The sequence below is a fragment of the Passer domesticus genome, chromosome 5 (genome assembly GCF_036417665.1).
Source record: "Passer domesticus isolate bPasDom1 chromosome 5, bPasDom1.hap1, whole genome shotgun sequence".
NCBI lineage: Eukaryota > Metazoa > Chordata > Aves > Passeriformes > Passeridae > Passer > Passer domesticus.
The window spans coordinates 43,332,277-43,344,380 of record NC_087478.1 but is presented as its reverse complement, the minus strand read 5'-3'; the positions used below and the strand labels follow the sequence as shown (position 1 = coordinate 43,344,380).

Genomic DNA, 12,104 nt, shown 5'->3' with positions numbered 1-12,104 from the left:
TAGGCTAAAGGCAGAACTTCAGCCAAAATGTACAGGTATCGTGTTTCCAAGTCAAGGTGGGTGAATCTTGTTCTGTTACTCACCTCTCTTACTATCAAAACATCCTTACAAAAGTCATGGGAGGATGAGAGCTGGAAAGGTCCCTGGGAGGTTGTCTAGGTCCAAGACAGACTATAAACAACTCTTACCCAAAATGGGTCACTGAAACACTGTCTGTAGACAAGATGCCCTAATCAGAGTCTAGAAATGACTGTATCTGAATGATACTGAATGTAAGGAGGGACTGTGATCTCCCCTCCACGGATAAAACAATTCCAGTAGCTACTGGGAATTCCCACTGTCAACAAAGTTCAGCTGTTGCAAGGGGATGATGTATATTGTCTATGTGTCTCTTGGATTTAAATGAATGAGAAGAAGCTCTTTGTTTCCCAAGACCTCTCTGGTGTGTGCCAATGAACTGCCTCCTTCACACTGTGGCAGAGCAAGGAATGCTCTGTGCAGCACTCCCTTCCTCCACAAGGAATCTCTTGCAGGGGTCTCTTGCACCTGTTTCATCTCACCCTGAAGTTGAAAATGCACAGAGAGCTAGCCCATACCTCTGCAGGCTACAGAGCAGCCCAGAAAGTGGAGTTCAAGGGGTTGCCAGTTGTTGAAATGTAGCCCTGGATTAGTGATATTAGGAAAAAATTTTATTCTGCTCTGTTTTGCTTCCCAGCCATGATAATAACTGTGTTTAATTTTGCAAAAGATAAGAAACTGATTAAAATAGAATGTCACAAAACCTCCAAGTTCATAAATCTTATCTAAAGTGCACTCAGGCTTCCCCCACTTTCATCAGTCAACATGTGAAGGTGTCAGCTAAACTACAGAGAGAGATGGATTAAGGGGCGCATCATGAGCTCCAGGAGGTCACACTGTGAGAGGCTGCCCTGAGCTTCCCAGCGTGAGTGCTGAATAAAACACCTCCAATATGGGGATGCCTACCAGTACAGGTCGGGTGGAGGAGCTGAGCCCTGAGCCTCCACCTCACAGGGGCTCAGCAGTGGGATGCCAGCTGGTGGAAATGTGGGTATGAGTGAGCTCAAAATGCTCCCTGATTTGCCCCAGTCCCCACCAATGTCTCGCTCTCCTCCACTGAATTTGGATTTGGCAGCTCTGCAAAGCAGCAGGACTGGCACCAGGGTGGGATGAGGCTAAAGCCAGCAAAGTCTCCAGGTCCATCCCTAAATCCTAATGATTTCCAAAAAAGGTGAGGAACAGAAAGGGTTTGCTGAACTCTGGGGGAAAATGGGACCTCACACTCTCAGGGCAGTTCCAGGGGCCATGGCCAAAACAACTGGCAGAATTTCTGCCCATGGGTGTGGGGATGTACGTGCTTCCCAGTAGCTGCTCTGATCCTGGGCTCCCCAGCAAGGAGCACTGGGCTAACTCCACTGTAAAAAAGCAGTTGTCCTCACTGTTTCACCCAGATACCAGCGCTAGACCAAAAAAAAAAGAAAAAAAGAGCCCTGCAAATAGTTTGTATATTCCTGGTTTTGAATTCCTGTGTTCCCAGTGATCAAGACAAAGATTTTGTCAGCTCATGACAAAGGCTCCCATGCAGAAGTCAGTGTGAAGATCAAGAAAGTCTTGAAGTCTACAAAGCTGAAGATCCTCCGGGGCAAGAGGACACTCTACCCAGAATCCTGGACTAACAGAGGCTGCACTTGTCCCATCCTCAATCCTGGTAAGTTTGACTCCCTTAACAGTACATCCCCACCACATATACAGAGATTTCATTCCTGCCCCTCTGTCCCCTCATACCAATGAGCTGGGATTGCAGCCCAGTGCTGATTAAAAATTATTGTCTGTTACATCACTTGGATTCCAACAGCAATCTCCATCAAATTGAAATTTCGTAGAGAAAAACTTCATCCTATAGGCTTTGAAACACACAGTTCTCTTTGCATAGCATAGTAACAGGCTTTCAGTTTTACCAGTATCTGCTCCCAGAGGAAGGGAGGTGCACATCACACCACAACAGCATGATGCATCTTTCAAAGCTAAAGCTAATTTGAATCCGTAGAAACATATGTAAATCTAATTTGAGTTGGGATACTTCACTGAAGTTCTAATCTAAACTCAAGGGCAGATTTCTCTTTGAAAGTAACACAAACTTAGATCAACAAGATTTGGAATAAATTTTCTTATGCAGTGAGGGGAGAGCTCCACAGTTTTTTTCCATCTTTCACTGAAATGGAGTATAAGCAACAGTGGCTAAACAGTGCATGCAGTCTCCACTATGGACAAGGACATGCAGGTTCAGGGGTTTCTTCCACAGAGCAAAACTAAACTCCATCTGACACACCTATCTTTACAACTCCAAGATAAATGAGCAGTTACCAACTAATTCAAATTAAGGGCTTTCTTTCCATGAGGTGTGTACACCACTGGGAAGTTGGCAATGGAAGCATTGGCGCGGGTGCTGAGACATCCCTTTCATGTGCAGCGCTAGGAGCTAGGGGGTCCGGGGCTGTCTGTGGGGCTGGGCTGTGCACAAAGGTTATTCACTGATGAGGTGTGAATAGCAGCCCTCTTTCATGTCCTCAGGAGTGACTGTCTGGTTTTGAAGGCAAGCTGCTGTGATAGCTCAGCTGTAGCTAGGAAGTCTTGTCAGGCCCAAAGGTCAGATGAATCAGCAGCATTAGGTAGGGCCCTACTGTTTAAGTGCAGCAAGACTTTGGATATTGCTAGAACACCATAAATCACTAATGAAATAGCCATAGCTGGTCTGTTTTTCCATATGCAATGAAAACTCAAGCAAGAAAGCCCAGATGCAGCTGCCTCAATATGAGCCAGAAGGAATGCAATGGAAGCTGTCCAAAACTGAGCCTGCAGGGCAGCCCCCACCTGACACCCAGCTTTGCCACTCGACTAACTTCAGAGGAGCTTCACTGATTTTCCCCAACAGATGAAAAGACAGCATTAATCACAGAATCAGTGGAGGCCTCTTAGACAACAGTAGAAAGGTGGAGATGCGACTGTCTTTCGTGACAGTCCAGGTGTCTGACACATCAGGTGTTAATCCCTTGTTACTTCCTTGCCAGCTCTCATGATTTACACTGCAAAGCTTGGTATTGTTTTGAAATGCAGCTGCTGGTCCCATGAGTATAAATTAGTCCCAGTCTTCATGTTGAAAAGAAGTTTGTTGCTAATAGGAAACTTGAAAACATCTGTTGAGTGAATCTTTAAGATTCAATTATGTCAAAGAGGGAAAAAAGGATCCCAGATCCTTTTCTCTCTAACATTTTTTTAAAATTCATTATTTTCTTTAGCTACAACATTCATTTCTGAGTGTCTTGCAATACAATATTAGCAGATTCAACTCTCTATCACAGTAAGAGCTTATGGCCTACAGGTGCATAAACCAAAACCAGCTGGATGAAAAGTCAAGCTGACATAAAACAATTTTCTGACATACAGCTATAATGGAAATCACATCTTCAAAAACATAGAGGAGATCAAAGATAAACGTAAAAGCAAGACAGATGTGTTTTTATACTATTTTATAGAAGTAAAGGGATACCAAAAGGAGAGTAGGCTCTTAAAGGCTCTGACAAGGCAAAAAAACCTGCAAATATTTATCAGTTGTCTGAGGGCTATTTTCAAATTAAAAACTTGCTCAAGTTCATACAAGGGGAACCCTTTCACCACCCTTGCACGCCTTCTGCTTCACACACATACAGAGAGGCAGATTGTGCTTCTGGGGGACACTGAGCTGAAAGATTTAAAGGTCTCACCTGTTTGCAAGGTAACAGGAGCCCATCCCTTCCATGGCTCTGCCAAGCACAGTCAGAGGCAGAGAGCAGCCTGCCAGGGAAACTGCACAGCCTCAAGTCCTGGCTTGTGGCATCTCAGTCATTTGACTCATTTTAGTTTTACGGTTCTGTAGCATCAGGTTGAAAATCTAGAAAGCCCTACACAGTCAGCAACCACAGCAATATTTGCTTGCTCTCTGAGTGTGTGTGATACATTTCTCTCTCAAGGGAAATAAATCCAGGAATCCTTGACAAGTGATATTTTTAACAGCAAGATTGACTTGGCCAAAATTAATGTCTTTTGAAGGGCAATGCTGCCATACACCTATCCTGTGTTTCCTTGGCAGAAGAGAGAATGTGTGTGTCCAAAAACTCAGATACAGCAGAAAGCAAACTGTATTGCTTGACCTTTAGCTTGGGAGGCACCCTTCTTTTATTCTGGACTGCAAAATGAAAACCCAAGACAACACAAGCTGCTGCCAGGATGGAGTGGGATGGCTGAGAGCACCGGGGAAGGTCCATCTCCCATGCCTGGTTTGCACCAGTGCATTGTGCTCCCCAAACTGGTGCAAGAAGGAGTGGGTACAGGAGGAGTCTAATGCTGGCTGTACCCTAAATGTGGTGCAGGGCATGCTTACCCTGACAGGAAGCTCCTCCTGCCATGAAAGGGATTGTACTCCTTATTATCCTCATTAATGGCACATTTGTGGCCCATTTAGGCTGTTTGGATCTGTGGCAGTGCTTCTTTAGCTAATTCAAGCCAAAGGTTTTGCTCTATCCCCTGGTTTAGCAGATGTTATTTGGTTCCAAGCAGTCTTTTGGGTGAAAGTCAAATGCAGACCTGGATGCCTGAGGAAAGACCTGCATCAGGGCACACACTCCAGCCCTGTCTGTTTCTGGACAACCAGACCCTGCTGTCATGTCTCTAAAACATCTGGCAGAGGCAGAAATTAGCAGTTCTTTTCAGTGTGACAGCCACTCCTTTAGGCTCTCTTAGGGTACTGCTGCCTGCACATTTAGTGTTGCCTCTCACTGGGGTCCGGCGTGCCTTTGCCTCCAAGGGGCCACTGGCTATCCTGAGCAAGATACCAAGCACTGGACCATCCTGCACTGTTCCATTCCTTAAGTTCACTGAACTGATTTCCAGGCCCAGATTTATTCAGGGAGAAGTGAGGCAGATGGCTGCCAAATGAAGGTAATAGCAGTTCCTAGAAGAGGTGTAAAAACTTGCAGTGCTGCTCCCAGAGTTCAGCTTTCATTTATATTTAGAAGCTCACAAAGTCACGTTTTGTGTACTGCATCTCTCTGGCACGGGTCATTTTGCCATAGATACAGACAGAGCTATAGATATACGGATATACATGAGAGTCAACATACATAAATATTTCCTTGTGTAAGTGCTTTTTTGCATGGGACTAGATATCCAGGCTGACTTGGCAGCTCAACAGGCCTCTTAAGCATGGTACTGTGCAGTTCCTGACTGTTTTGCTGGTTTGCAGGCTTGGAGTATCTTGTGGCAGGACACGAGGACGTGCGAACAGGCAGACTCATTGTCAACATGAAAAGTTTTGTCCATCAGTGGAAGTCGGCTCTCGGAAGAAAGGTCTTGGAGATTTTGAAAAGAGACTGCAACTAGAGGTGTGCAACTGCCTAGGGCATTTCTTTATGCACAAAATGCAACAGCCTCCACAAAGAGCAGACCTCTAGCATGAAAACTGGAATGTAAGAAAATAGTGCCAAAACATGTAGTGAGGCATTCAGAGTTGTAGGCTGTCTAATTTAACTCTTTCTGGCCAATGTTCTTTCACTTGCCTGTAGCTTCCTTATCAGGGCCTCACCCTGAGCCCTGCTCATTGTTATGTTGAGGGAAACAAAAGGAAGGGTGGTGGATGCTTGTCTCGCTCCAGTGCACTGTTGGAGCAGCTCCCATGAAGCCACTGATCACCCAAGACTAAATTGCCACCCTAGAAGAGCTACTGCTGAGAAGCAAAACACTGCCAGTGCCACTAGTGTGCATCCTGAGTGACTTCCAGGGGCTCCCAGAGGATGCTGTGGGGAAGGCAATGGGTAGGCGCTGCCACCAGCGTGGCAAGGAGAACCACTCTTTAGAAACACCCCCTTACAGGTTAGGACATGGCACCCACCAAAGAGAAGTGGGTGCCCCTTGCTTTTAACCTGTTTGTCCTGCTGAAGGTTTCAAGGGCTAGATTCTCTGCTGATGCTGCTGAGGAGAGAGCTGCTGGAGTGAATGGAATCCCTCTGCCTTGGCACAGGCGTGATGCAGGGCAGAGGCCAGCTCTCCACCCACTGCGTGGCTGCAGACAAGAGCCAGCTGCAGAGAGTGCAGTGGCTCTGAGCTTTTGTCCTTGAAGTGTTAAAAAATGAACCTAACCCTAGTGTAAATATTTCATTGTATAAAGCACTTTACTACCTGCCACTTCACGGTGCGGGAAGTCTAATTGTGTTGGGGAAAGAAGAATTTGAAGGTGGCACATGGTAAAAAAGTCCCTGAAACAGAAGCACTCCTGAGGACCCCCCGCAGTTGGACAGCGTTAACAGTATAAAGGGAATGGCCAGCCTGGCACTGGCCACTCAGAATATCTGAGGATGCAATCTGAAAGATAGAGTATTTGCACTGAAGTCCCAGCTTCAGACCAGCACTTGGACCCCGTGGGCAGGACTCCAGCAAGACTTTGCAAACAGAGTGGGGAGAAGAGACTTTGAGATAAAAATGCAATTGCTGGAGTAGAAAAACTCCGACTGCAGGAAAAGGAGTGGATGCAGAGAATGGAAAGGACTTGCATTCACATATCACAACCCAGCGATTCATGGTGGGCCTGGAGTTTATTTTATTTTCATGTTAGTATTTAAAACTGAACATTTTATTTGTTTTCTTTTGTGTTATTGTTTGCAATATATACAGCCATTATACTTCCTCATTAACACCAGTATGAAATATAGCACAGTTTACTGCAGTTTTCAGCACTAAAATATATCCTTTCTGTAAAGCATCCTTAAACCACATTGCATAGAGTGTATTTTGTTCATGAGTGTGAGGGGAAAGAAGACATACAACACCAGAAAAGTCACTAGTCTACCAATCCACTTTACGTATGTATTTTTCTTTCAAGGTCCTGTGGACTCACAAAAAAAAAGATGCTATTTTGGTAATTTGTTTTTGTATCTCATGTATGTAATAAATATAATATGATTTCAACATCTTCTCCTGTTACTGTTTATGCCAATGGCAGCAGGATCTCCATGCCTGAATGAAAGAGCACAAGCAAAGATTGCACTGGGTGAGGGGAAGCTGCTATGGGGGATATTTTCCTCTCTGGATTGGGGGGTAAAATGTAATGCATGGCAGAAAGCAAAGTAGCACGGATGGCTCACAAAAATCCCATTTCACCTCTTGTTTTGGGAGGTTTATGAGCTCTTCTTATAAGAAGGGGAATTGTACCTGAATATTTTCAAAGCCGGCCAGATCCTTGCCTCCACACACTCTTGAAGGCTGAGCTGCAGAGCAAGTACTTAAAAGGAGCAAGTCGGGGATGGCAGAAATGAGGTTTGTTCCCTACATTTGAAACTACTAAGGGGAAACAAAAGGCTGTGGGAAACAAGTGCTGTGGCAAAAGGTCTACAAAAACACTGCAGAGTGAAGTCAAGCATCAGAAATTAGTGGCCAGGGGGTCAAGAAATAATCCACAGTGTGGGCAGCACCTCCCCAGGTGGGTGGTTAATCAGTGACTGCAGCAGCACCCATCTCCCTGGTGGAGGAGAGGGCAGGGACAGGCTCCCCTGGGGAGGCACTCAGACACCAAGAGCCTCCAATAGCTCTGTTTGGATTTAAAACTGTGTGTTTACCTGCTTGACACATTTTTAGCTTCATTTTATTTTAATACCACTACAAATACCTTTGCAATAGCTAGGTGATTCATGTGACCTTGTGAAAACTGGAGGGTGTGATTCCAATGTCCCAGCCTGCTCAAGCACTGTAGGAAATCAGGATGGCTTTGTCAGCAGTGCTGCTCACAGTGTCTTGTCTGACTCCTGTCCTAGCCTTGGAGCTGGGCACTGGTGGTTTCATGGAGGAAAGGGGTTAACTTCTGAGGGACAAATCTGCCCATGCCATTTCTGTCAGGAAATTGTGGCTGGAAGAAGTGTCCCATTACCAAAAGCAAGTGAGCTGCATATCAAAGAATCACAGAATCAGTTGGGATGGAAAAGACTTCTGACATCATTGAATTCAAGCTTTGATCAATCACTGCCTGATCAGCTAGACCATGGCACTAAGTGCCATGTCCAAATGTTTCTTGAACACCTCCAGGGATGGTGATTCCACCAGCTCCCTGGGCCGCCCATTACAGTGTTTAACATCCTTCCTGTGAAGGAATTCTTCCTGATGTCCAACCTGAACCTCCCCTGGCACAGCTCGAGACTCTGTCCTCTTGTCTTGTCTCCTTTCAGGTGATTGTAGAGAGATAGGTCTCCCCTGAGTGTCCTTCTCTCCAGGCTGAACAATCCAAGTTCCCTCAGCCATTTGTCACAGCTCTTACCCTCTAGACCTTTTCTGTCCCTCTTTTCATATGAGATCACCACATGGCCAGCCAGGCCCTCCTGAGCAAGAAAAGCTTCTTTGGACACTATGTCTTTGCAGCTCAGTGAGTTAATGGAAGCAGCCTGCTTGGTTTATCTGTTTACTCCCTCTGTGATGTGTGTGAGAAGAGGATGTCTGTCTCTGCCCACCTGAAGAGTAGAGGTGTTGCTTGATGATTCCAGAGGTAGCAATGCCTTGACCAGTCCTTCTGGGTGACAAAAATCAGTGACAGGAAAACCAACCCAGTCATAATCAAAGTTGGCAACAGCACCACAGAAGGGTCTTTTCTTCCAGAACTGCCCCACTGATCCAGGCAAAGCTGAGGCCAGGCTGCCCTTTCTGGATTGTGCTGCTTCTGTCTAGAGGTGAGTGCTGGATTTTCAGGAACCAGAGATGGGAATTTCCACAGCTCTCCCTAGAGCATCCTCATGCTGTCCTTATGCCTCACCTGCACCTAAAGAACAAGGATCTCCCTGCTGCTGAAGGAAGCATGGTGGAGCCTTCCTTTTTCCAAGGCAGGAGGCCAGATGTAAGCAGCAGCCAGGGATCAGTGGTGGGGGCTGGGGCTGCCTGCCAGAGCCCCGTGCTCCTGGTTGTCTGTCAGCACTGCAGGAGTGCGTGGTGTTGGTAACCTGGGCTTGGCTGGAGGCAAGGCAGGTGTGTTGGAAATTGCTGCCAGCACAGCACTGACCTTGCTCTCCACAGCAATACAGCCCCTCCAGCACAGCAACACCTGACCCAAACCTGTACTCCCCCAAGGCACTCACAGGACACCTCTTTTGCTCTTTCTGGTGGACATGAGCACTCCACTCTCTGGCACATGAGCAGGTGCTTTGGCACAGAGAAGGGAACACCTGGCTCCAGCTAGTTTTCAATGCCTCCTTGCACTCTCCAAGGTAAATCCTGTGCCAAAACGATTGTCAGGAACAGGCACTAAGCTGCTATGGCTTTCTCCACTGACCTCTGCCACCACTACTCCCTGTGGAAGAAAGAATAAGCCACACAGATCTGTCCATTAGTTTTCCCTAACATGAAGCTGGGTTCTTGGAGGAGGCTGTACTCAGAGACATCCCACATCCTCCCTGAGAGGTGGCCTTACACCAGCACCTGGAAGCAGGGTGAGTCTCCCCAGCTGTGCAGGGCCTTTGTGATGGGTAACTCTGCCCAGCCCGTTCATCAGGAAGCAGGAGGTGATTAGTGAAGCATCTGCTTTTATCCAGTTAAAGACCATTTTTCTCTGGATCACCTCAACAGACACTAACCATACGTACAGGCTCTGGGTGCAAGGAGGGCCAGCAGAGAAGCCACCTGCAGGCCCAGCCACATCCATCCCTGCAGCAGCAGCTGGCCACGGGTCCCCAGCAGCATGGCCCCCTCCCCTAGGAAGTGCTACTGATGGGAGCCCCCTCATCCCAGACCAAGCCCTGCTGGGCTACAGAAGTGCTGTGCCCTCCTGCCATGGTGAGAGGCTGGAGAGGACTCAGGGCTGTGCTGCCTGCGTGTGCTCAGGGCCACCCAGTCAGTGATTGCTTGCCCCTGAGGAATGCAATCTCCCAGTTACAGTGGAAAATTACAGGCGTGTTTAATATAGTTGCTCCAGCAGGCTAAGTCTTCTGGGATATGACCATGTTGCTGAAAATGACTGAACATCTGGGACTACAGGCCTGCCTAAATGGAAATCTGGGCTGGTATGGGTAAACATAGCCATTCAGGAACAAATAGCTGCAGTGTATTTTTTTTTTTAATCTTTATTTTTAGTTATTGTATTGACTTCAATATCAACACAGGATAGAATAAACATCTCAAAAATGTCTGGTGGCTGCTGCCTCAGCATCCACAGGAGCCCTCTCTGATAAGGCTGGAGGGGATCAGCTGTCTGTGGACTTTCTGGGCTGATGTGTTGATTTTTTGATGATGGTGTTTCCAAAGCATGCTCTTACCAAGGGGTCAAAGCTTCTTGCTGCTCTTTTCCCACAGTTCAGCACAGAAACTCCATGAATGCCTTGTATTGCTTCAAGAGAAGGCAGTGATGCCCCAGCAAGCCTCAAAGGCTGGGAAATACACTATATATGGGAAACTTTTAGGCATATTGAAAATGTTAGCATGGCCAAGAGGCCAAAGTGCTGCAGCATGCATTGGGAGAGCCACTCTGTGTGTCTAGCTCACCTCCTCACTTCTCCATAACTCTTAGGGGTCCTTTGAGCAAAAATAATGCTGGGTTGTTTACAATACATGTGATGTATCACTGGTGTGATGCACTCATGGCTACACTTAAGCCCAGGCAAGTCCTGTAGCCCAGAAAAATGTCATCATGCCCAAGCTTTGTTGCAATGCCTTGTGCAGTTCTAGGTATCTCCAAGTACTACCTGGACACTTTCTCAGCTGTAGAAGATATGTAAAAAAAGTTTGCCAGGCTACTAAAGGTCTAGGGGGCTGTAGGCGTGGATGAAAATGTGTGTATGTGCATCCCCATGCTCACTTCTTCATTCCCAGATGGTGCTTACTCTGCTCAGCTATCTGAGCTCCCCCTGACCAGGCAGGTTGCTCATACTGACTGCATTTCTGTCTTTGACCTCTTGTCTCAGATTTATACATAGAAATTAAGCACAGTTATTTAGCACAGGACATGGCTTTTAAGCCATCTGGAAATGAGGGCTGGAGAAAGGTCCTCAGAACTGTATGAAAATTGCTGATAAGAATAAAGTTGCTTCCTAAAGCAAACATTAGTGAAATTTCCCTGAACTGACTTTCTAGGGACATGGATATGCACCCCTTCCAGCAGGTGCAAAATGTAGCCCAGCTCCAGGTTCAGGACACATGCTGAGGTACACAAGCAGGTGAAAAAAGATCAAAACCAACCACCTGTTCAGCTGGAATTAACCTGGAGGAAAGGACATTCCTCACTGCAATTCCTGTGGCAGATTCACACACAATCTCTACCTGGATCAGTAGGAGATATTTCTCACATTATTACCTTAAGATATATATGTTTAAAAAATATGTTTGCTCTGTCTCTGCTGTTCATCAGAGCTTTCCTTGATTTGCATCAGGTGCAACTCACATCTGGACCTCAAGCATTTGTGAAGCCTCTGTGTGGTCAAATCTGCTGCACAATCTCTGCTTGGACTTTATCTCAGTAACACCTGTTACTCAGAGATCAGAAAATATTATTTCAGATACACAACCAAGGAGATATTCACCTCACCTAACGTGAGGTGCTGGTGGCAGATGGTGGTCAGGACAGGATCCCCCAATCCCCCCAGGGGTGCAGAAAAGACCCAGGAGTACCCTAAGGGGTCATTAGAGCTGCCCAGCTGCCCCACAGGGGCAGGGGAGGGGGCGGAAAGATGCACAGGTACTTGTGCAAGTTGAGGAGCATCAGCAAGGTGCTCTTGGCATAGAAGCAGAGGATTAAACTTAATGCTTAAGGGAAGTTAAACAGAACAGGGGTGCAAGCAGGGACACTGTTACCTCTGCAGCTGTGGGCACATAAAGTGACAAGGGACCCCAGCCACAGGAGACAAGGAAGCCTCAGCATTTGCCTCTTGCTGGGCATGCTGCCTGGACCTGATCAGCCTCTTACCTTAGAGTGCTACAAGAACAGGCCATTCCTTGACCTGCAGAGCAGGTCCTCGAAAAGGCCCCCAGAGCTGCAGGTGTGACTGGAACAGGGAGGCCGAATCAAGGGAGTCTGAACCTGGCCATGGCAA

The 12,104-nt window shown here is 46.8% G+C and overlaps 1 protein-coding gene across 2 annotated transcripts in view; it reads left to right on the top strand.

Annotated features, from left to right (window-relative positions):
- NTN4 (netrin 4) overlaps positions 1-7,014 on the top strand; it is a 47,445-nt gene extending 40,431 nt beyond the window's left edge. For both annotated transcript variants that reach the window (XM_064419768.1, XM_064419769.1), the window contains exons 9-10: positions 1,556-1,726; positions 5,297-7,014. In XM_064419768.1, coding sequence (XP_064275838.1) covers positions 1,556-1,726; positions 5,297-5,433 — 308 coding nt within the window. In that variant the 3' untranslated portion in view covers positions 5,434-7,014. The remainder of the gene's footprint in view (positions 1-1,555; positions 1,727-5,296) is intronic.
- The last annotated feature ends 5,090 nt before the right edge of the window (positions 7,015-12,104 follow it).